Source organism: Cherax quadricarinatus, chromosome 37 (assembly GCF_038502225.1).
Source record: "Cherax quadricarinatus isolate ZL_2023a chromosome 37, ASM3850222v1, whole genome shotgun sequence".
NCBI lineage: Eukaryota > Metazoa > Arthropoda > Malacostraca > Decapoda > Parastacidae > Cherax > Cherax quadricarinatus.
In genome coordinates this window covers 26605059-26629781 of record NC_091328.1, presented here as the reverse complement: position 1 = coordinate 26629781, position 24723 = coordinate 26605059, and the positions used below count along the sequence as shown (strand labels likewise).

General features: G+C 49.2%; 1 protein-coding gene across 1 annotated transcript in view; it reads right to left on the bottom strand.

The window, feature by feature from the left end:
• The window catches only part of LOC128704258 (uncharacterized), a 153235-nt gene that overhangs the window by 81193 nt on the left and 47319 nt on the right, over positions 1 to 24723 (bottom strand). The window contains exon 2 of the mRNA XM_070091744.1: positions 12001 to 12114. Coding sequence (XP_069947845.1) covers positions 12001 to 12114 — 114 coding nt within the window. The remainder of the gene's footprint in view (positions 1 to 12000; positions 12115 to 24723) is intronic.

Sequence of the window (24723 nt, the reverse complement as noted above, 5' to 3'; positions counted from 1 at the left end):
CCCACACAATGAGACCCACACAAGGAGGCCCACGCAATGAGACCCACACAATGAGACCCACACAATGTGGCCCACACAAGGAGGCCCACACAAGGAGGCCCACACAATGAGACCCACACAAAGAGGCCTCAAAGAAGGAGGCCCACACAGAAACCTACATAAGGAGGTCTCAAAGAAGGAGAAGGCCAACAAAATGAGACCCACACAATGTGGCCCACACATGGAGGCCCACACAATGAGGCCCACACAATGTGACCCACACAAGGAGGCCCACACAAGGAGGCCCATACAAGGAGACCCACACAATGTGGCCCACACAACGAGGCTCATACAAGGAGACCCACACAATGTGGCCCACACAAGGAGGCCCACACAAGGAGACCCACACAATGTGGCACACACGAGGAGGCCCATACAAGGAGATCCACACAATGTGGCCTACACAAGGAGGCCCACCCCAAGGAGACCCACTCAATGTGGCCCATACAAGGAGGTCCACACAAGGAGGAGCATACAAAGAGACCCACACAATGTAGTCCACACAAGGAGGCCCACCAAGGAGACTCACACAATGTGGCCCACACAAGGAGGTCCACACAAGGAGGTCCACACAAGGAGGCCCACACAAGGAAGCCCACACAAGGAGGCTCACACAAGGAAGCCCACACAAGGAAGCCCAAACAAGGAGGCCCACACAAGGAAGTCCACACAAGGAGGCTCACAAAAGGAAGCCCCCACAAGGAGGCCCACACATGGAGGCCCACTCAAGGAGGCCCACACAAGGAGGCCCACTCAAGGAGATCCACACAAGGAGGCTCACACAAGGAGGTCCACACAAGGAAGCCCACACAAGGAGGCCCACACAAGGAAGCCCACACAAGGAGGCTCACACAAGGAAGCCCACACAAGGAAGCCCAAACAAGGAGGCCCACACAAGGAAGCCCACACAAGGAGACTCACAAAAGGAAGCCCCCACAAGGAGGCCCACACATGGAAGCCCACACAAGGAGGTCCACACAAGGAAGCCCACACAAGGAGGCCCACACAAGGAGGCTCACACAAGGAGGCTCACACAAGGAAGCCCACACAAGGAGGCCCACACAAGGAAGCCCACACAAGGAGGTCCACACAAGGAAGCCCACACAAGGAGGCCCACACAAGGAGGCCCACACAAGGTGGCTCACACAAGGAGGCCCACACATAGAAGCCCACACAAGGAGGCTCACACAAGGAGGTCCACACAAGTAGGCCCACACAAGAAGGTCCACACAAGGAAGCCCACACAAAAAGGTCCACACAAGGAAGCCCACACAAGGAGGCTCACACAAGGATGTCCACACAAGGAGGCTCACACGAGGAGGTCCACACAAGGAAGCCCACACAAGGAGGCTCACACAAGGAAGCCCACACAAGGAGGTCCACACAAGGAAGCCCACACAAGGAGGCCCACACAAGGAGGCCCACTCTCGGAGGCTCACACAAGGAAGCCCACACAAGGAGGCCCACACAAGGTGGCTCACACAAGGAGGCCCACACATGGAAGCCCACACAAGGAGGCTCACACAAGGAGGTCCACACAAGTAGACCCACACAAGAAGGTCCACACAAGGAAGCCCAAACAAGGAGGCCCACACAAGGAGGCCCACACAAGGAAGCCCACATAAGGAGGCCAACACAAGGAAGCCCACACAAAAAGGTCCACACAAAGAAGCCCATACAAGGAGGCTCACACAAGGAGGTCCACACAAGGAGGCTCACACGAGGAGGTCCACACAAGGAAGCCCACACAAGGAGGCTCACACAAGGAAGCCCATACAAGGAGGCCCACACAAGGAAGCCCACACAAGGAGGCTCACACAAGGAGGTCCAAACAAGGAAGTCCACACAAGGAGGCCCACACAAGGAGGCTCACGCAAGGAAGCTCAAACAAGGAAGCCCACACAAGGAGGCCCACACAAGGAGGCCCACACAAGGAGGTCCACACAAGGAAGCCCACACAAGGTGGCCCACACAAGGAAGCCCACACAAGGAGGTCCACACAAGGAAGCCCACACAAGGAGGTCCTCACAAGGAAGCCCACACAAGGAGGTCCACACAACTAAGCCCACACAAGGAGGCCCACACATGGAAGCCCACACAAGGAGGCCCACACAAGGAGGCTCACACAAGGAGGCCCACTCAAGGAGGTCCACACAAGGAGGCCCACACAAGGAGGCTCACACAATTAAGCCCACACAAGGAGGCCCACACAAGGAAGCCCACACAAGGAGGCCCACACATGGAAACCCAAACAAGGAGGTCCACACAAGGAAGCCACACAAGGAGGCCCACACATGGAGGCTCACACAAGAAGGTCCACACAAGGAAGCCCATACAAGGAGGCCCACACATTGAAGCCCACACAAGGAGGCCCACACAATTAGGCTCATACAAGGAGGCCCACACATGGAAGCCCTCACAAGGAGGCCCACACAAGGAGGCTCACACAAGAAGGCTCACACAAGGAAGCCCTCACAAGGAGGCTCACACAAGGAGGCTCACACAAGGAAGCCCACACAAGGAGGTCCACACAAGGAAGCCCACACAAGGAGGTCCACACAAGGTGGCTCACACAAGGAGGCCCACACATGGAAGCCCACACAAGGAGGCTCACACAAGCAGGTCCACACAAGTAGGCCCACACAAGAAGGTCCACACAAGGAAGCCCAAAGAAGGAGGCCCACACAAGGAAGCCCACACAAGGAGGCCAACACAAGGAAGCCCACACAAAAAGGTCCACACAAGGAAGCCCACACAAGGAGGCTCACACAAGGAGATCCACACAAGGAGGCTCACACGAGGAGGTTCACACAAGGAAGCCCACACAAGGAGGCTCACAAAAGGAAGCCCATACAAGGAGGCCCACACAAGGAAGCCCACACAAGGAGGCTCACACAAGGAGGTCCAAACAAGGAAGTCCACACAAGGAGGCCCACACAAGGAGGCTCACACAAGGATGCTCAAACAAGGAAGCCCACACAAGGAGGCCCACACAAGGAGGCCCACACAAGGAGATCCACACAAGGAAGCCCACACAAGGAGGCCCACACAAGGAGATCCACACAAGGAGGCTCACACGAGTAGGTCCACACAAGGAAGCCCACACAAGGAGGCTCACAAAAGGAAGCCCATACAAGGAGGCCCACACAAGGAAGCCCACACAAGGAGGCTCACACAAGGAGGTCCAAACAAGGAAGTCCACACAAGGAGGCCCACACAAGGAGGCTCACACAAGGAAGCTCAAACAAGGAAGCCCACACAAGGAGGCCCACACAAGGAGGCCCACACAAGGAGATCCACACAAGGAAGCCCACAAAAGGAGGCCCACACAAGGAAGCCCACACAAGGAGGTCCACACAAGGAAGCCCACACAAGGAGGCCCACACATGGAAGCCCACACAAGGAGGCTCACACAAGGAGATCCACACAAGGAGGCTCACACGAGGAGGTCCACACAAGGAAGCCCACACAAAGAGGCTCACAAAAGGAAGCCCATACAAGGAGGCCCACACAAGGAAGCCCACACAAGGAGGCTCACACAAGGAGGTCCAAACAAGGAAGTCCACACAAGGAGGCCCACACAAGGAGGCTCACACAAGGAAGCTCAAACAAGGAAGCCCACACAAGGAGGCCCACACAAGGAGGCCCACACAAGGAGGTCCACACAAGGAAGCCCACACAAGGAGGCCCACACAAGGAAGCCCACACAAGGAGGTCCACACAAGGAAGCCCACACAAGGAGGTCCACACAAGGAAGCCCACACAAGGAGGTCCACACAAGGAAGCCCACACAAGGAGGCCCACACATGGAAGCCCACACAAGGAGGCCCACACAAGGAGGCTCACACAAGGAGGCCCACTCAAGGAGGTCCACACAAGGAGGCCCACACAAGGAGGCTCACACAATTAAGCCCACACAAGGAGGCCCACACAGAGACCTACACAAGGAGGTCTCAAAGAAGGAGAAGGCCCACACAATGAGACCCACACAAGGAGGCCCACGCAATGAGACCCACACAATGAGACCCACACAATGTGGCCCACACAAGGAGGCCCACACAAGGAGGCCCACACAATGAGACCCACACAAAGAGGCCTCAAAGAAGGAGGCCCACACAGAAACCTACATAAGGAGGTCTCAAAGAAGGAGAAGGCCAACACAATGAGACCCACACAATGTAGCCCACACATGGAGGCCCACACAATGAGGCCCACACAATGTGGCCCACACAAGGAGGCCCACACAAGGAGGCCCATACAAGGAGACCCACACAATGTGGCCCACACAACGAGGCTCATACATGGAGACCCACACAATGTGGCCCACACAAGGAGGCCCACACAAGGAGACCCACACAATGTGGCACACACGAGGAGGCCCATACAAGGAGATCCACACAATGTGGCCTACACAAGGAGGCCCACCCCAAGGAGACCCACTCAATGTGGCCCATACAAGGAGGTCCACACAAGGAGGAGCATACAAAGAGACCCACACAATGTAGTCCACACAAGGAGGCCCACCAAGGAGACTCACACAATGTGGCCCACACAAGGAGGTCCACACAAGGAGGTCCACACAAGGAGGCCCACACAAGGAAGCCCACACAAGGAGGCTCACACAAGGAAGCCCACACAAGGAAGCCCAAACAAGGAGGCCCACACAAGGAAGTCCACACAAGGAGGCTCACAAAAGGAAGCCCCCACAAGGAGGCCCACACATGGAGGCCCACTCAAGGAGGCCCACACAAGGAGGCCCACTCAAGGAGATCCACACAAGGAGGCTCACACAAGGAGGTCCACACAAGGAAGCCCACACAAGGAGGCCCACACAAGGAAGCCCACACAAGGAGGCTCACACAAGGAAGCCCACACAAGGAAGCCCAAACAAGGAGGCCCACACAAGGAAGCCCACACAAGGAGACTCACAAAAGGAAGCCCCCACAAGGAGGCCCACACATGGAAGCCCACACAAGGAGGTCCACACAAGGAAGCCCACACAAGGAGGCCCACACAAGGAGGCTCACACAAGGAGGCTCACACAAGGAAGCCCACACAAGGAGGCCCACACAAGGAAGCCCACACAAGGAGGTCCACACAAGGAAGCCCACACAAGGAGGCCCACACAAGGAGGCCCACACAAGGTGGCTCACACAAGGAGGCCCACACATAGAAGCCCACACAAGGAGGCTCACACAAGGAGGTCCACACAAGTAGGCCCACACAAGAAGGTCCACACAAGGAAGCCCACACAAAAAGGTCCACACAAGGAAGCCCACACAAGGAGGCTCACACAAGGATGTCCACACAAGGAGGCTCACACGAGGAGGTCCACACAAGGAAGCCCACACAAGGAGGCTCACACAAGGAAGCCCACACAAGGAGGTCCACACAAGGAAGCCCACACAAGGAGGCCCACACAAGGAGGCCCACTCTCGGAGGCTCACACAAGGAAGCCCACACAAGGAGGCCCACACAAGGTGGCTCACACAAGGAGGCCCACACATGGAAGCCCACACAAGGAGGCTCACACAAGGAGGTCCACACAAGTAGACCCACACAAGAAGGTCCACACAAGGAAGCCCAAACAAGGAGGCCCACACAAGGAGGCCCACACAAGGAAGCCCACACAAGGAGGCCAACACAAGGAAGCCCACACAAAAAGGTCCACACAAAGAAGCCCATACAAGGAGGCTCACACAAGGAGGTCCACACAAGGAGGCTCACACGAGGAGGTCCACACAAGGAAGCCCACACAAGGAGGCTCACACAAGGAAGCCCATACAAGGAGGCCCACACAAGGAAGCCCACACAAGGAGGCTCACACAAGCAGGTCCAAACAAGGAAGTCCACACAAGGAGGCCCACACAAGGAGGCTCACGCAAGGAAGCTCAAACAAGGAAGCCCACACAAGGAGGCCCACACAAGGAGGCCCACACAAGTAGGTCCACACAAGGAAGCCCACACAAGGTGGCCCACACAAGGAAGCCCACACAAGGAGGTCCACACAAGGAAGCCCACACAAGGAGGTCCTCACAAGGAAGCCCACACAAGGAGGTCCACACAACTAAGCCCACACAAGGAGGCCCACACATGGAAGCCCACACAAGGAGGCCCACACAAGGAGGCTCACACAAGGAGGCCCACTCAAGGAGGTCCACACAAGGAGGCCCACACAAGGAGGCTCACACAATTAAGCCCACACAAGGAGGCCCACACAAGGAAGCCCACACAAGGAGGCCCACACATGGAAACCCAAACAAGGAGGTCCACACAAGGAAGCCACACAAGGAGGCCCACACATGGAGGCTCACACAAGAAGGTCCACACAAGGAAGCCCATACAAGGAGGCCCACACATTGAAGCCCACACAAGGAGGCCCACACAATTAGGCTCATACAAGGAGGCCCACACATGGAAGCCCTCACAAGGAGGCCCACACAAGGAGGCTCACACAAGAAGGCTCACACAAGGAAGCCCTCACAAGGAGGCTCACACAAGGAGGCTCACACAAGGAAGCCCACACAAGGAGGTCCACACAAGGAAGCCCACACAAGGAGGCCCACACAAGGTGGCTCACACAAGGAGGCCCACACATGGAAGCCCACACAAGGAGGCTCAAACAAGCAGGTCCACACAAGTAGGCCCACACAAGAAGGTCCACACAAGGAAGCCCAAAGAAGGATGCCCACACAAGGAAGCCCACACAAGGAGGCCAACACAAGGAAGCCCACACAAAAAGGTCCACACAAGGAAGCCCACACAAGGAGGCTCACACAAGGAGATCCACACAAGGAGGCTCACACGAGGAGGTCCACACAAGGAAGCCCACACAAGGAGGCTCACAAAAGGAAGCCCATACAAGGAGGCCCACACAAGGAAGCCCACACAAGGAGGCTCACACAAGGAGGTCCAAACAAGGAAGTCCATACAAGGAGGCCCACACAAGGAGGCTCACACAAGGATGCTCAAACAAGGAAGCCCACACAAGGAGGCCCACACAAGGAGGCCCACACAAGGAGATCCACACAAGGAAGCCCACACAAGGAGGCCCACACAAGGAGATCCACACAAGGAGGCTCACACGAGGAGGTCCACACAAGGAAGCCCACACAAGGAGGCTCACAAAAGGAAGCCCATACAAGGAGGCCCACACAAGGAAGCCCACACAAGGAGGCTCACACAAGGAGGTCCAAACAAGGAAGTCCACACAAGGAGGCCCACACAAGGAGGCTCACACAAGGAAGCTCAAACAAGGAAGCCCACACAAGGAGGCCCACACAAGGAGGCCCACACAAGGAGATCCACACAAGGAAGCCCACAAAAGGAGGCCCACACAAGGAAACCCACACAAGGAGGTCCACACAAGGAAGCCCACACAAGGAGGCCCACACATGGAAGCCTACACAAGGAGGCTCACACAAGGAGATCCACACAAGGAGGCTCTCACGAGGAGGTCCACACAAGGAAGCCCACACAAAGAGGCTCACAAAAGGAAGCCCATACAAGGAGGCCCACACAAGGAAGCCCACACAAGGAGGCTCACACAAGGAGGTCCAAACAAGGAAGTCCACACAAGGAGGCCCACACAAGGAGGCTCACACAAGGAAGCTCAAACAAGGAAGCCCACACAAGGAGGCCCACACAAGGAGGCCCACACAAGGAGGTCCACACAAGGAAGCCCACACAAGGAGGCCCACACAAGGAAGCCCACACAAGGAGGTCCACACAAGGAAGCCCACACAAGGAGGCCCACACATTGAAGCCCACACAAGGAGGCCCACACATGGAAGCTCACACAAGGAGGCCCACTCAAGGAGGTCCACAAAAGGAGGCCCACACAAGGAGGCTCACACAATTAAGCCCACACAAGGAGGCCCACACAAGGAAGCCCACACAAGGAGGCCTACACAAGGAAGCCCACACAAGGAGGCCCACACAAGGAGGCTCACACAAGGAGGCTCACACAAGGAGGCCCACACATGGAAACCCACACAAGGAGGTCCATACAAGGAAGCCCACACAAGGAGGCCCACACAAGGAGGCTCACACAAGAAGGTCCACACAAGGAAGCCCATACAAGGAGGCCCACACGTTAAAGCCCACACAAGGAGGCCCACACAATTGGGCTCACACATGGAGGCCCACACATGGAAGCCCTCACAAGGAGGCCCACACAAGGAGGCTCACACAAGAAGGCTCACACGAGGAAGCCCACACAAGGAGGCTCACACAAGGAGGCTCACACAAGGAAGCCCACACAAGGAGGCTCACACAAGGAGGCTCACACAAGGAAGCCCACACAAGGAGGCTCACACAAGGAAGCCCACACAAGGAGGTCCACACAAGGAGGCCCACACAAGGAGGCCCACACAAGGAAGCCCACACAAGGAAGCCCACACAAGGAAGCCCACACAAGGAAGCCCACACAAGGAGGCCCACACAAGGAGGCTCACACAAGGAAGCCCACACAAGGAGGCTCACACAAGGAGGCTCACACAAGGAGGCCCACAGAAGGAAGCCCACACAAGGATGCCCACACAAGGAGGCCCACACAAGGAGGCCCACACAAGGAAGCCCACACAAGGAGGTCCACACAAGGAGGCTCACACAAGGAGGCCCACACAAGGAGGTCCACACGAGGAAGCCCACACAAGGAGGTCCACACAAGGAAGCCCACACAAGGAGGCTCACACAAAGAGGCTCACACAAGGAGGCCCACACAAGGAAGCCCACACAAGGAAGCCCACACAATGAGGCACACACACGGAGGCCCACACAAGGAAGCCCACACAAGGAGGCTCACACAAGGAGGCTCACACAAGGAGGCCCACTCAAGGAAGCCCACACAAGGCAGCCCACACAAGGAGGCCCACACATGGAAGCCCACAAAAGGAAGCCCACACAAGGAGGCCTACACATGGAAGCCCACACAAGGAAGCCCACACAAGGAAGCCCACACAAGGAGGCCTACACATGGAAGCCCACACAAGGAAGCCCACACAAGGAAGCCCACACAAGGAGGCCCACACATGGAAGCCCACACAAGGAAGCCCACACAAGGAGGCCTACACATGGAAGCCCACACAAGGAAGCCCACACAAGGAAGCCCACACAAGGAGGCCCACACATGGAAGCCCACACAAGGAAGCCCACACATGGAAGCCCACACAAGGAAGCCCACACAAGGAAGCCCACACAAGGAAGCCCACACAAGGAGGCCCACACAAGGAGGTCCACACAAGGAAGCCCACACAAGGAGGCCCACACATGGAAGCCCACACAAGGAAGCCCACACAAGGAAGCCCACACAAGGAAGCCCACACAAGGAGGCCCACACATGGAAGCCCACACAAGGAGGCCCACACATGGAAGCCCACACAAGGAGGCTCACACAAGGAGGTCCACACAAGGAGGCTCACACAAGGAGGTCCACACAAATTATTGTTCCTACAGTTACTACTCATATTTTTCCACCATCACTCACACAGCTGTGTTATCAGTGGTTGAACTCCTAGTTGAAACCTTTGTGACACTTCTAGTTACTGCTAGTTTTACTTGTTTATGGTGTAGTAGACGTGGTCCACTGCTAGGACTTCTACAGTACCTATCACTAAATCCTATTCTAAAACTGTATTAACTTGAGTGGTTCATTGCTGATCGTCATGATGTAGTTGCCTAACATTTATTAGGAATCCGTTAATTTCAGGATCCCCCAGCACAGGATCTACCTAAAACGCATGCTTGCAAGACTGCTTTTTCATCGCCCCAACAGCTTTTAGCGGGACGTTTGTTCTAATCTACAATATATTTTTGTTATATCTCTCATACATTCGTGTTGTATCTCCTGCCTCGAATTATTGTTTCATTGTTTAGAGTTTATATCTCATTTGCAATTTAAATCAATTTTCATGTTTTGAGTATACCAAATCTATTCAATATATTAAGGCCTGAATGAAATCTTTTCGTGTCCTCAGTTTTCTACGAGAGAAAAGAGTTAAGTGCTTTGAGAATCTTTCTTCAGAGACTGTGATTCTCTCTCTCTCTCTCTCTCTCTCTCTCTCTCTCTCTCTCTCTCTCTCTCTCTGTCTGGTTACCCATCTCTGCACCCTCACCAGTGTGATATTAAAAATTTCTAGCCTTGAAACACTTGTTTTGCTGATCTCATAATGGCACTGATCGGTACTCTTGATGTTGCTTTTGATTACTCCATGGTAATTTCCGTCAATGTTTTTGGATAGTTTGTTAGTGAGCATTTTATAATGTTGGACATTATTATAACTCGCACATAGGAGACTGTAACTTGTGACAACTAGATGATGGTCCAAATCTGACAGAAACGTCTTGAGCTCATGTCTCCTATGTGCCGGTTGTTTGTTTATTGTTCCAGTCACGGTATTGTGCCTTTTATTCTTTATATCTTAAAATGTTTTACTTTGCCCTAGTCAACATTAACACTCATTTTTAAAGTCATGGACCACTGTGCTAAATTGTCACGATCACTCTGAAAACTCAGTTTACTGTGAATGCTAGATTTTTTTTCAAGTTTGTTATCCACATATTTTGTCATCTTGCAGTAGATGTTTGCCCTATATCAAGATAATTTATGAACACCGAAATGAATGGAACCAAAAATCGATCCCTGAGGAACTCCACTCTTTACTTTTTGCTACTGTTTCCTATTTGTGAAACAGTCATTCATCGAGGCATAAAGTTTCTCCTCTACCATGCTCGGTCGTATCTAACAGTAGTTTGCGATGGGGTACCTACTCGATTTTTTTTTTTTTGCAAATTTAGACTTACTTTCAGTTTGGAATTTGTATATATATATTATAAACTTGTGAATGTACTTTTCTGTTATTTGTGGGAAATCTTATTCATTGTTATGAAAATTTTCATAGCAATTGGATTTTTCTCCAATATGTGTTTTCCAATTACCAACGAAATATTCATCTATATAGGTTTCCAGGTCATTAGTCAGTTTGATCTAAGCCTGCAGACAAAAAAAATAAATAGATATTGCTTAGTAATTGCTATCTATCCAGAAAAATGGGAAATGAAATAATGGATGGTGGGCAGTAACATAAGAACGAGTGGGAATCCTTAAGTCAGAGGTTTAAGGTACTGTGTCTATAAATGATGAAAACAATAGAACACAACTGTTCAGCACACAAAGAGAAGACAGACAAGCAGAAACCAAAGCATAATTTTTTTGTGCCTAAGTTAACCTCAGTTTATTTGTGTTGAATTACGACATTTAAGACAGTAAGGAGCATTTCTATAAGAATCCGGCTTAAGGTTATGTAAAGCATCTTCAATAATGAGTCAAGTTTGAGCAGTCTTTAGCTACTATTATATAACAAAAGGTTATCATGTTTTATAACTGATATTTCTGAAATATTTTCTTGTAGCCGAGAAGAACTGGGATATAGAATTCTGCCTTCAGACCGTTTTCCAGGGTTATTGCAAGCCTGTGTGGTTAAATGTGGCATTGGATTCTCAAGCAGTTCAGATTAAGTACCAGTGTTGTGGTGCTAACCTGACATCAAGAGGTTTGCCAGTATGCTCTATATAATATAAATTGCAGCCCATTACTCCCGACCCTGCAAAACACCACTAACACAGTTTTGGGGGAATTCTTGGTCAACATCCTTTTAACAGTCCAAGAATTCTTATAAACTACTTGTAAGTTAAATCCTTTTAGGACATTTGGGAAACACATTAATTCATTTTGAAAAAGTGTATTGCTGGAACACGAAAGACCTAGAGCTATCATTGAACTCCCCTCTCCTATGGTTGTTTTGCGAAATTTCCCATATGAAGAACCGACAAGTAAGTCTTTGTAATCGCAATACTTCTAAACTGTGTCTCGGTTCTCTCTCATGCCTCACACTCTTTTAACTTTTTCTTGATCTTGTCCCTTTGCTCTTACTAGGTGACTCTGCATACAGAGTTACATACCTGATCCTGGGAATCTTGTAGGTCATAGTAGTTCCAGCCAGGAGAGTTCAAGAGGTCAACGGCGTCTCCGTCACACAGGGTGGTATTCAGCAACTCACAGGTTTTCGTCGAATTCTGTTAGAAATATTCAGGTTTTATTTTTCCCAGGTATACGTTTAGTGAAAAAAAAAGTATTATTAATATAGGAGTGGATATCACAAAGGGAAGTACTGGATAATATTAATATGAAGGAAATTTAATTAAATACCCCAAGAAGAAGGATCATTAACATGTTGCCTGTTTTTCTACATCCTCTTCTGTCTCTTCGTTTTATTTCTCTGAGGACACGAGAATGCCTCACCCAATTGCCTTTAAATTTTCAACACTGGAGTAAGGTAAATAGAACAAGATTCTGGAAGCAACTGGCATATGCGGATGCCCTACGACTAATGTTCCTTTAATAGCTGTGATAACTTCCTCACCCCCAACTGCTTGGCTTCAACCGTTAAAAAAATGCTTCCTAATTCGGAATCATAAAAATCATGTGTGTAGTTCAACATTTCCCAATTATGTGTAAAATAGTGTGGAATTTTTGTTCTCATTAAATCACATAAAACATATTTGAATGAATCTCTTCTTAATAGTTTCGACATTTAGCACCTGATACATCTCATGAATAATATAGAACCCGCTGAAATCAGTTTGTGTGCCAGCAAATTTGTCAGTAGACTAAATTAGTTAAAAAATGATATCGTTGTAGTCTGTGCGATAACTGGAGAATGTATCTTTTGATGGGATTACAGTTTTTATTCCTTTTGTGTTTTCTTGAAGGTATGACTTGTCTTGTGGCTGAGTTACAAAAGTACAAATTTGAAAGTTTTAATAAATAGCGATACTGATTTACATTTGGCTGGTGTATCTCACGAGGAGGAGGAGGAGGAGGAGGAGGAGGAGGAGGAGGAGGACGAGGAGGAGAACGAGGAGGAGGAGGAGGAGGAGGAGGAGGAGGAGGAGGAGGAGGAGGAGGACGAGGAGGAGGAGAAGGAGGAGGAGGAGGAGGAGGAGGAGGAGGAGGAGGAGGAGGAGGAGGAGGAGGACGAGGAGGAGGACCAGCAGGAGGATGAGCAGGAGGAGGACCAGCAGGAGGAGGACCAGCAGGAAGAGGACCAGTAGGAGGAGGACCAGCAGGAGGAGGACCAGCAGGAGGAGGACCAGCAGGAGGAGGACCAGCAGGAGGAGGACCAGCAGGAAGAGGACCAGTAGGAGGAGGACCAGCAGGAGGAGGACCAGCAGGAGGAGGACCAGCAGGAGGGGGAAGATGCTCTGTATGTCTTAACTGTGATGTTAAAAATTTGAAATTTTACTGAAATTGTTAAAAAAAACTTTAAATCGTTGGAATCAGAATAAATATTAGATAATGTCTTTTTATAAGCTTTAAACTTTCTATGTAGATGGACGTTATAAAATGAAAACTTCGCTCTCCCTTTGAGCTACGTAAATTTTAAATTTCAAATTTCATTAAACAAATTGGTTTCCATGTAAAAAATAAATATTATCTCTTCTTCCTGGTGCAAAACACTAGTCGCCAGTATATCTTAACTCGAAGTATTTTTTATTGAATTTTTTTTAGGTACGTGCAATTTTGAAAAGACGAAGAACTCTGGGGTGAATATTAAGTATGTTAGTTTTTTCAGATATACACAAATACAGTTACATAGACAAAATGACTTATTTCCATTGGGGGCCTTTAATATACCTAGCGTATCCCTTGAGGCGCACATCCACCAAATAACTGCTGCAACAAATGCACGCCAGGCATCTTTAAGAATAACCTGTACTCTGTCTGCGGTCTTCTTTGACCTACACTAATCTTCATGACTTTGCACTTGCTGGGACTATACTCCAAGAGACAGTTGTTGGACCAGGCTTGCAGGCTGTTCAGATTCCCTTGTAGTCCTACATGATCTTCATCCATTTGAATTCTCCGAATTAGCTCCACATTGCCTGCAAACAGGGACACTTCTGACTCTATCCCTTCCCTCATGTCATTCACATATACCATAAACAGCACGGACCCTTGTGGAACCCCGCTCGTCACAGGTGCCCACCTTGACACCTCGTCACGTATCATAACATACCTATCATACCTGTCAGGTATTCTCTGATCCATTGCAGACCTTTTCCTATTATTCCTGCATGCTCCTCTAGCTTTTGCGCTAATCTCTTGTGTGGTACTGTGCCGAAAGACTTCTTACAGTCCAAAATAATGCAATCCACCCATCCTTCTCTCTCCTGTCTTACTTCTGTCACTATGTCGTAAAACTCCAGTAAGTTTGTGACACAGTACTTCCCTTCCCTGAAACCGTGCTGGTTGTCGTGTATAAGCTTATTCCTTTGTAGGTGCGCCACCACTCTCCTGATAATCTTATCTATGACTTTACATACTATAACTGTCAGTGACACTGCTCTGTAGTTTAATGACACGTGTCTATCTCCTTTCTTGAAGATTAGGACTGCATTTGCTGTCTTCCACACCTCATTTAGGTGCCCTGTTTTAAAAGATGTGTTGAAGATTGTTGTTAGTGGCACACACAGTGCCTCTGCTCCCGCTCTCAGGACCCAGGTATCTAGTTCACCTAGTAGCCTTTTCACTTCCTAAGTTGCATTTATTGTGTCCAGCACTTGTTGGTGCGCCCCACCACTAAAGCTTTTTGCAGTCTTTTCTGTCTCCACTGTTCATACCCCTTTAAATTTCATATTAAGCTCTTCACATATTTCTCGGTCGTTTCTTGTGATCTCACCTCTTTCTTTCCTCAGTCTGATTACCTGGTTCTTGACTGTTGTTTTCCTCCTAATGAGACTACAACAGCTTTGGTTCAGATTTGGCTTTTGCTGCTATGTCTTTTTCGTATTGCTACTGGGCCTCCCCCCTTATCTGTGCATATTCGATTCTGGCTCTTCGACTGATCTCCTTATTTTCCTTAATCTTTGGATTTCTATACTTTTTCCATTGTCTAGTGCACTTAGTTTTGGCTTCTCTACACCCTCGGGTGAATCAAGGGCTCGTCCTGGCCTTCCCATTACTTCTATTAATCTTCTGTACGAACGTCTTCTCTGCTTCCTTGCATTTTGCTGTCACGTATTCCATCATTTCATTTACTGATTTTCCCGCCAGTTCTCTTTCTTACTAAACCTTATGCAGGAAATTCTTCATGCCTGTGTAGCCCCCTCTGTTGTAGTTCGACTTCTCCCATCCCGCTCTATCAGCTTCTATCCACTTGTAACTCTACTACGTATTCGAATCTTTGGACCATGTGATCACTATCTCCGAGGGACGTTTCATATGTGATGTCCTCAATGTCTGAACTACTCAATGTGATTACTAGGCCCAGTCATGCTGGTTCATCCTCTCCTCTCTTTCTGGTAGTGTCCGTAACGTGTTGATGCACGAGGCTTTCCAGTAATAGCTCCATCATCTTAGCCCTCCACGTTTCTGAATCCCCCATATGGCTCCAGATTTTCCCAGTCAATTTCACAGCTAGTAGTTTTGCCCTGCCTGCCCTTCTGGCCACATCAGCCAGCGTGTCAACCATTGTGCTGTTGCTCTCATCATATTCTTGTCTTGGCCTCCTGCTGTTCTGTGGTGGGTTATACATCACTGCAATTATCACCTTAGAACCTCCAGATTGAAGTGTTCATATTATGGAGTCTCTTGCTTCTCTTTTGCCTTCTCTCTCCAGGTCATCAAAATCCTATTGGTTTTTGATGAGCAGTGTCACTCCTCTACCCCCTCTGTTCCCTCTGTCTTACCTCAGGATCTGATATCCCGTTGAAAGATGGCATCTGTTATCATTCCTGTGGCTTGGTTTGGATGAGAGCTATGATATCCGGTGATGCCTCTTTGATTCTCTCGTGTCACTCCTCCCACTTATTAGTTATTCCATCAGCGTTGGTGTACCATACCTTCAGTTTCCTCTCCAATGCCGTGTTCTGGGGGGTCTGTGGGGGTGGGGGCCTGGTAGTGTGCTGTGGGATTCTACAGCATATTGTAAGTGTGCGTGTGTACTCACGTAAGTGTGGATGCAGGGGACGAGACTCAGCTCCTGGCCCCGCCTCTTCACTGAATGCTACTTGGTCCTCTCACTCCCTGCTCCATGAGCTTTATCATACCTCGTTTTAAAGCTATGTATGGTTCTTGGCTCCACTACATCACATGCTAGACTATTCCATTTCCTGACTTCTCTATAACTGAAGAAATATTTCCTGACATCCCTTTGACTCATCTGAGTCTTCAACTTCCAAGTGTGACCCTTGTTTCTGTGTCCCATCTCTGGAACATCCTATCTCTGTCCACCTTGTCTATTCCACGCAGTATTTTGTATGTCGTTATCATGTCTCCCCTAACCCTCCTGTCCTTCAGTGTCGTCAGACCGATTTTCCTTAACCTTTCCTCATAGGGCATTTCCCTTAGGTCTGGAACTAACCTTGTCGCAAACCTTTGCACTCTATCTAATTTCTTGACGTGCTTGACCCGCTGTGGGTTCCAAACTGGTATGGGAACGTTATTTTCAGGTTTGCCAGGCGCCCATATACTGCAGCAGTTATCTGGTTGATGTGCGCTTCCGGAGACGTGCTCGGTGTTATACTCATCCCAAGATCTTTCTCCTTGAGCGAGGTTTGCAGCCTTTGACCACCTAGCCCATACTCTTTCTGGGGTCTTCTTTGCCCGTCCCCGATCTTCATGACTTTGCATTTGGCGGGGTTAAATTCGAGAAGCCAGTTGCCAGACCAGGTGTTAAGTCTATCCAGGTCTCTTGGAAGCCCTGCCTGATCCTCATCTGATTTAATTCCTCTCATTAACCTCACATCATCTGGGAACAGGGACACTTCTGAGTCTATACCTTCGAACATGTCATTCACATATACCAATAATAGCACTGGTCCTAGGACCGACCCCTGTGGGACTCTGCTCGTCACAGGTGCCCACTGTGATACCTCATCACGTACCATGACTCGTTGTTTCCTCCCTGTCAGGTAGTCTCTGATCCATTGCAGTTCCCTTCCTGTTATATGCGCCTGACCGTCTAGCTTCTGCACTAATTTCTTGTGAGGAACTGTGTCGAAGGCCTTCTTGCAGTCATAGAAAATGCAGTCAACCCACCCCTCTCTCTCGTGTCTTATTTCTGTTACTTCATCATAAAACTCTAGGTTTGTGACATAAAATTATTCTTCCATGAATCCGTGCAGCTTGTCGTTTATACTCTTGTTCTGTTCCAGGTACTCCACCACTCTCCTTCTTATAATCTTCTCGGTGACTTTGTATACTATACATGTCAGTGAAACTGGTCAACAGCTTAGTGCCTCTTTTCTGTCTCCTTTTTTAAAAATAGGAACTACATTTGCCGTCTTCCATACCTCAGGTAGCTGCCCAGTTTCAAGAGATGTGTTGAAGATTGTGGTTAGTGGCAAACACAGCGTTTCTGCTCCCTCCCTAAGGTCCAACGGGGAGATGATGTCCGAGGTATCAAGGTTACTTAGTAGCTTTTTCACCTCCTCCTCAGTTGTGTGTATCTCATCCAACACTTGTTGGTATATTCTTTGTTGGTGTCCCCCTCTGTTCTGTCTTCCCAGAATCCTTCCTGTCTCCACAGTAAATACTTCCTTAAATCTCGTGTTGAGCTCCTCACATACCTATTGCTCGTTTCTTGTGGCTTCCCCACCTTCTTTCCTCAGCCTGATCACCTGGTATTTGACTGTTGTCTTCCTCCTAATGTGGCCATACAGCAGTTTCGGGTTAGACTTGACTTTCGATGCTATGTCGTTTTCGGACTGTCACTGGGCCTCCCTCCGTATCTGTGCATACTCGTTTCTGGCTCGTCGACTAATCTCCTTATTTTCTTGGGTCCTTTGCCTTCTGTACCTTTCCCACTCCTCCTCCATTTTTTTGAGCTCCACCTCCCAATCTTTCCTCCCAGGTTCTTCTCTCCCTGGTTCATCCCCCAGACCCCTGAGTTTCCGCCCTCTTTGGTTACCCATTTTTTTTTACCACAGATAGGAGTTGATGTGTTTTATCCCAGAAACAAGCTTAAGTATTTTCAGAGTGTGTGTGGGGGGTGAGGGAAGAGGTGAGGGAGGAGATGGAAGAGGGAGAAGCTGGGGGGGAGGAGGAGGAAAATATATGGGTGGAAGGTGTGGGGAGGGGTGAGGGAAGAGGTACGGGAGGAGATGGAGGAGGGAGAAGCCAGTGGGGAGGAGGAGGGAAGGAAGATGGTGGAAGGTGGAGAGGAAGGGAGAGGGAGATGGATTGGTAGGTAAATAGAGGGAGGGGGAGAGAGACAGAGAGAACAAGAAAGATGGGAGGAGAGAAAGATAGAAAAGGGGGAGAGAGAGTGAGAGAGAGAGGGAGAGAGAGAGAATGATAGGGAGATAGTTAAGGTTGAGAGGGGTGTGAGGGGTAAGCCAGGGGGGACGGGTAAGAGAGATAGATAGATAGATAGATAGATAGATAGAAAGAGAGAGAGAGAGAGAGAGAGAGAGAGAGAGAGAGAGAGAGAGAGAGAGAGAGAGAGAGAGAGAGAGAGAGAGAGAGAGAGAGAGAGAGAGAAAGAGAGAGAGAGAGAGAGAGAGAGAGAGAGAGAGAGAGAGAGAGAGAGAGAGAGAGAGAGAGAGAGAGAGAGAGAGAGAGAGAGAGAGATCGTCTCTAGGCACCATGATGGTAATGCTGGTGCAGTAGTAAGGATGAATGGGACGATGTTGGCACCTGGAGAAGAAGTTGATATCCTTGGGGTGAAATTTGACTCCAAACTAACCATGAAGAACCATGTTGTAAATCTTGCAAACAAGGCAGCCAGGAAGCTTACAGCACTTCGCCGTATCTCGCATCTGCTTGACAGTAGGGGTTGCAAGATCCTGCATGAGGCACAAGTACGCTCACACCTTGAGTATGCTCCACTTTCTTGGTTTGCCTGCCCCCTCTCATCTGCGACTGTTGACAGAGTAGAGAACAGAGCAAGACGTCTCATCTCTCGCCTGGACCCATCCTGGATAGATCTGTCATTTCAGCAGAGCCTTCAACATAGGAGGGATGTGGGTGGCCTTACTGTTATGTACAAGGCCAATATTGTCAAAATACCACACTTGGATCCACTTCGAGGACAGCGTGAAACAAGCTTTTATGCCACAAGACGGGCAGAAAGCAGCAACTTCACTCTGGCTGTACCCTTCTCCAGAACATCACTCCATCTGAGATCATACATACCCAGGATGACTCGAGTATGGAACACACTCGTACAGCATAATGATGTCAACGAGATAACGTCAGTTGATCAAATGAAAATGCTGGCCCACAGATGGCTCCAACTTCATCCTGTTCCCTACTTGTATGTCTCATAACAATAAAAATGCTTTCCAAATGAGCTGATGTAGGTAATAGCCTCTTAGCTTGCCAATAAAGTTAGGAATCTTAACCTGTAAATAGCTGTCAATAAAGCTAGGATCCTTAACCTTGTCAAACCCTGTGTAAAAAAAAAAAAAAAAAAAAAAAAAAAAAAAAAAAAAAAAAAAAAGAGGGAGAATGGAAGGTGAATGGAGGGTGGAGAAGAAAAGAGAGGGAGGTAGATTGGCGGATGGTAGAGGGGTGAAATATAGAGAGAACGAGAAGGGGAGAGAGAGAAAAAGAAGGGAAGTGAGAGAGGGATAGGAGAGGGAGAAAGATGGAGAGGTAGAGAGGTTGAGAGAGAGAGAGAGAGAGAGAGAGAGAGAGAGAGAGAGAGAGAGAGAGAGAGAGAGAGAGAGAGAGAGAGAGAGAGAGAGAGAGAGAGAGAGAGAGAGAGAGTGAGAGAGAGAGAGAGAGAGAGAGAGAGAGAGAGAGAGAGAGAGAGAGAGAGAGAGAGAGAGAGAGAGAGAGAGGGAGGGAGGATTTGCGTGGTCAGTTTTCTCACTGGCTGTTTGTCATGTGTACTCACCTAATTGTGGCTGCAGGGGTCGAGACTCAGCTCCTGGCCCTGCCTCTTCACTGATCGCTACTAGGTCCTCTCCCTCTCTGCTTCCTGAGCTTTGTCATACCTCTTCTTAAAACTATGTATGGTTTCTGCCTCCACTACTTCACTTGCTAGGCTATTTCACTTCCTGACGACTCTATGACTGAAGAAATACTTCCTAACGTCTCTGTGACTCGTCTGAGTCTTCAGCTTCCAATTGTGACCCCTTGTTTCTGTGTCTCCTCTCTGGGACATCCTGTCTCTGTCCACCTTGTCTATTCCCCACAGTATCTTGTATGTCATTATCATGTCTCCCCTGACCCTTCTGTCCTCCAGTGTCGTCAGTCTGATTTCCCTCAATCTTTCCTCGTACGACATTCCCCTGAGCTCTGGAACTAGCCTTGTTGCAAACCTTTGTACTTTCTCTAACTTTTTGCCGTGCTTGACCAGGTGTGGGTTCCAGACTGGTGCTGCATACTCCAGTATGGGTCTAACATACACAGTGTACAGTGTCTTGAACGATTCCTTATTAAGGTATCGGAACGCTATTCTCAGGTTTGCCAGGCGCCCGTGTGCTGCAGCACTTATTTGGTTGATGTGTGCCTCCGGTGACGTGCTCGGTGTTATGGTCACCCTAAGATCTTTCTCCCTGAGTGAAGTCTGTAGTCTTTGTCCACTTAGCTTATACTCTGCGGTTTTCTTTGCCTCTCCACAATCTTCATGACTTTGCATTTGGCAGGGTTGGATTCGAGTAGCCAGTTTCTGGACCACGTATCCAGCCTGTCCAGGTTTCTTTGCAGTCCTGCCTCATCTTCATCCGATTTAATTCTTCTCATCAACTTCACATCATCTGCGAATAGGGACACTTCTGAGTCTATTCCTTCCATCATGTCGTTTGCATATATCAAAAGTAGCACTGGTCCTAGAACTGACCCCTGTGGAACCCCGCCCGTCACAGGCGCCCACTGTGATACCTCTTCACGTACCATGACTCGTTGTTGCCTCCCTGTCAGGTATTCCCTGATCCATTGCAGTGCTCTCCCTGTTATATGCGCCTGATCCTCCAGCTTCTCCACTAATCTCTTGTGAGGAACTGTGTCAAAGGCCTTCCTGCAGTCCAGGAAAATGCAATCAACCCACCCCTCTCTTTCGTCTCTTACTTCTGTTACCTTGTCATAAAACTCCAGAAGGTTTGTGACACAGGATTTGCCTTCCATGAATCCATGCTGGTTTTCATTTATAATCTTGTTCCGTTCCAGGTGTTCCACCACTCTCCTCCTGGTAATCTCCTCCATGACTTTGCATACTATACATGTCAGAGACACAGGTCTGTAGTTTAGTGCCTCGTTTCTTAAATATGGGGACTATATTTGCCATCTTCCATATCTCAGGTAGTTGCCCAGTTTCAAGAGATGTGTTCAAGATTGTGGTTAGGGGCACGCACAGCATCTCTGCTCCTTCTCTAAGGACCCACGGGGAGATGTTGTCCGGTCCCATCGCCTTTGAGGCATCAAGTTCACTTAGCAGGTTCTGCACCTCCTCCTCGGTTGTTCGTATGTCATCCAACACTTGTTGGTATTTTCCCTCTTGATGTTCCCTTCTGTGCTGTCTTCCCAGAACCCTTCATGTCTCTACTGTAAAAACTTTCTTAAATCTCCTGTTTAGCTCCTCACATACCTCCTGATCATTTCTTGTGAGTTCTCCACCTTCTGTCCTTAGTCTGATCATCTGGTCTTTGACTGTTGTCTTCCTCTTGATGTGGCTATACAACAGTTTTGGGTCAGTCTTGACTTTCGATGCTATGTTATTTTCATACTGTTGCTGGGCCTCCCTCCTTACCTGTGCATACTCGTTCCTGGCTCTGCGACTAATCTCCCTATTTTCATGTGTTCTCTGCCTTCTGTACTTTTTCCATTCTCTATTGCACTTAGTTTTTGCCTCCTTAAGCCGTCGGGTAAACCAGGGGTTCGTTCTGGTCTTTCCATTGTTTCTGTTGCCCTTGGGAATAAACCTTTCCACTGCCTCCTTGCATTTTGTTGTTACATATTCTATCATTTCATTTACTGGCTTTCCTGCCAGTTCTCTGTCCCACGGAACCTCCTGCAGGAAGTTCCACAAACCTATGTAGTCCCTTCTTTTATAGTCTGGCTTTTCCCATTCAACTCCTGTTACTCTCTCCACTTGCAACTCTACTATGTATTCAAAGCACAGAACCACGTGGTCACTAGCTTCTAGGGGACTCTCATATGTGGTGTCCTTAATGTCTGAACTGCCCAGAGTGAACACAAGGTCTAATCTTGCTGGTTTGTCTTCCCCTCTCACTCTGGTAGTGTCCTTAACATGTTGATGCATAAGGTTTTCCAGCACCACATCCAACATCTTGGCTCTCCATATTTTGGAACCCACATGTGGCTCCAGATTTTCCCAGTCAATCTCCCTGTGGTTGAAATCACCCATAACCAGCAACTTTGCTATGCTCGAGTGAGCTCATCTTGCCACCTCAGCAAGTGTGTCCACCATTGCTCTGTTGCTCTCTTCATATTCTCCTCTTGACCTCCTGCATTTCTGTGGTGGATTATACATCACTGCAATGACCACCTTGTGCTCCCCAGACTAAAGTGTACCTACTATGTAGTCCCTTTCTCCAGTCTCGTCTATGCCTCCCATTTTCTCGAATTTCCATCGGTTTTTTATGAGCAGTGCAACCCCTCCTCCCCCTCTGCCCCTTCTATCTTTCCTCATGATCTGATATCCTGGTGGGAAGATTGCATCTGTTATTGTCTCAGTGAGTTTTGTTTCTGTAACTGCTATGATGTCGGGGGATTTCTCATTGATTCTTTCTTGCTATTCCTCATATTTATTCGTTAATCCTTCCGCATTTGTGTACCAAACCTACAACTTCTGTTCTAATACTGTAACTGTGGTCCTGGGGGAATACTGGGGTTGGGAGAGCAGGAGCCCTGGTGGGGGCCTGTGGGGGGTTGCAGTGGTGGTGGAAGAAGAGCTCCCATAGGGGGTTGCTGTAAGGGTAAGGTTCGTGGTGCTAGGGGTGGGAACAGAGGGATCAGTGTGTGTTTGTTGGTTTAGATTGTTCAGTTGCCTTAGGGGTGTTGTGATTGGAGTCCTTCTGCAGGTGTTTCTGGGGTGTGTGCTTGTCCTTCCACCTGTACCTGGGTTATTCTGCTCTTCTTTGTCATTTCCTCCCATTCCTACTTTCGTTTTTGCACTCTCTCTTTCAGTATCATCCTTTCCTCCTGTGTTCTATCTCGATCGAAGTACACACTCTTGAACTCCTGTTTGCCTCTCAGCCATGCTTTCTCCTGCAGGATCATGGTTCGAGTTGATTCTGCCTTGAAAATTACTTTGAGAGTCCGTTTCCTTCTCTTTGTGAACCACCCGATTCTCCAAAAATTTGTCACCTGGGTTATGTCTGCCTCTCCTATCACCTTCATGATACCTTCAATCGCTTTTTTCTCCTGTTTTCTTTCATCATAGGTTTCCCCTTCAGCTTCCTCTAGCCCATAGACAAAAGCTGATCTCTCCCTTTCCTCCTCCCACTGTGACTCCCATTGCATCCTCTGAGGTGTTTTAGTTCCTATCAGTGGAGTGTTCCTTCCTTCAGTCCCTTCCCTAACTGTGGCCCCTATGCTCATTGGTTTGTCTTTTCTGCTCACCTGTTTCTGGCCCCCACAAGTGTCTTATAAAGTCTCTGCATATGTCCTAGTTCCTTCAATGTCTTCTGACCTCTCATACTGTCCTAGTGTGCTCCCTGTCTTTGTTTTGGCCCCTTGTGGCTTTGACAGGACCTTTGCATACAGTTTAGGTTCCATGCTCTCTCCAGACCCTTTGTCTGTGTCTGATATAAACATTCCTGATGCCACTTCTGTATTATCTTTATCTCTAGGCTGTTTTAGATTTCTCAGCTCCTCTTCTAATCTCTGCATCTTGGCTTCTGCTACTGTGGCATGTTGCTCTCACCTTCTGCACTCTGCTGCTAACCTCTCCTCCATCTTCCTTGCAAGCTCATCTAGCCTCCTTCCCCAGTCTTCCTCCCTTTTTTGAGCTCTGCCTCCCAATCCTCCCTCCCAGATTCATCCATCAGACTATTGGCTCTCATCCTAGTTCTTGGTTGCCCTATTGCACCACAGAAGGCGGAGAGATGGTTAGGGGGAGGGGAAAAGATGGTTAGGGGGAGGGGATGGATGGTTATGGGGGAGAGGGAGGATGGTTTTTGGAAGGGGAGAGATGGTTGGGGGAGGGGGGGATAGATGGTTTGGGGGAGGGGGGTTAAATGGTTAGGGGGAGGGGGAGTATGTGTATGTGTCAAGTGTATGTGTGCTTGTGTATGTGTGTGTGTATGTGTGTGAGAGAGAGGGATGGGATTAAGGGGGAGGAGGGGAGGGGGAGAGAAGGATGAGGGTAGAGTGACCCCTAGAAACCGGGGAGCTTTAAGGTTGTGGGTGTGTGTGTGTAATGGGATTAGAAGGGAAGGGGAGGTGAGGGAGGGGAGGGGAGCGGAAGAGAAGGATGAGGGTAGAGTGACTGCTCGAAACTGGGGTGCCTTACGGGTGTGTGTGTGTGTGTGTGTGTGTGTGTGTGTTAGTTACCATTTTGTCCTAGGCACATGTCGATTAGACACTTGGCCTGTTGTATATAAGTGTGTGTGTGTGTGTTTGTGTGTGTGTGTGTGTGTGTGTGTGTGTGTGTGTGTGTGTGTGTGTGTGTGTGTGTGTGTGTGTGTGTGTGTGTGTGTGTTTGTGTATGT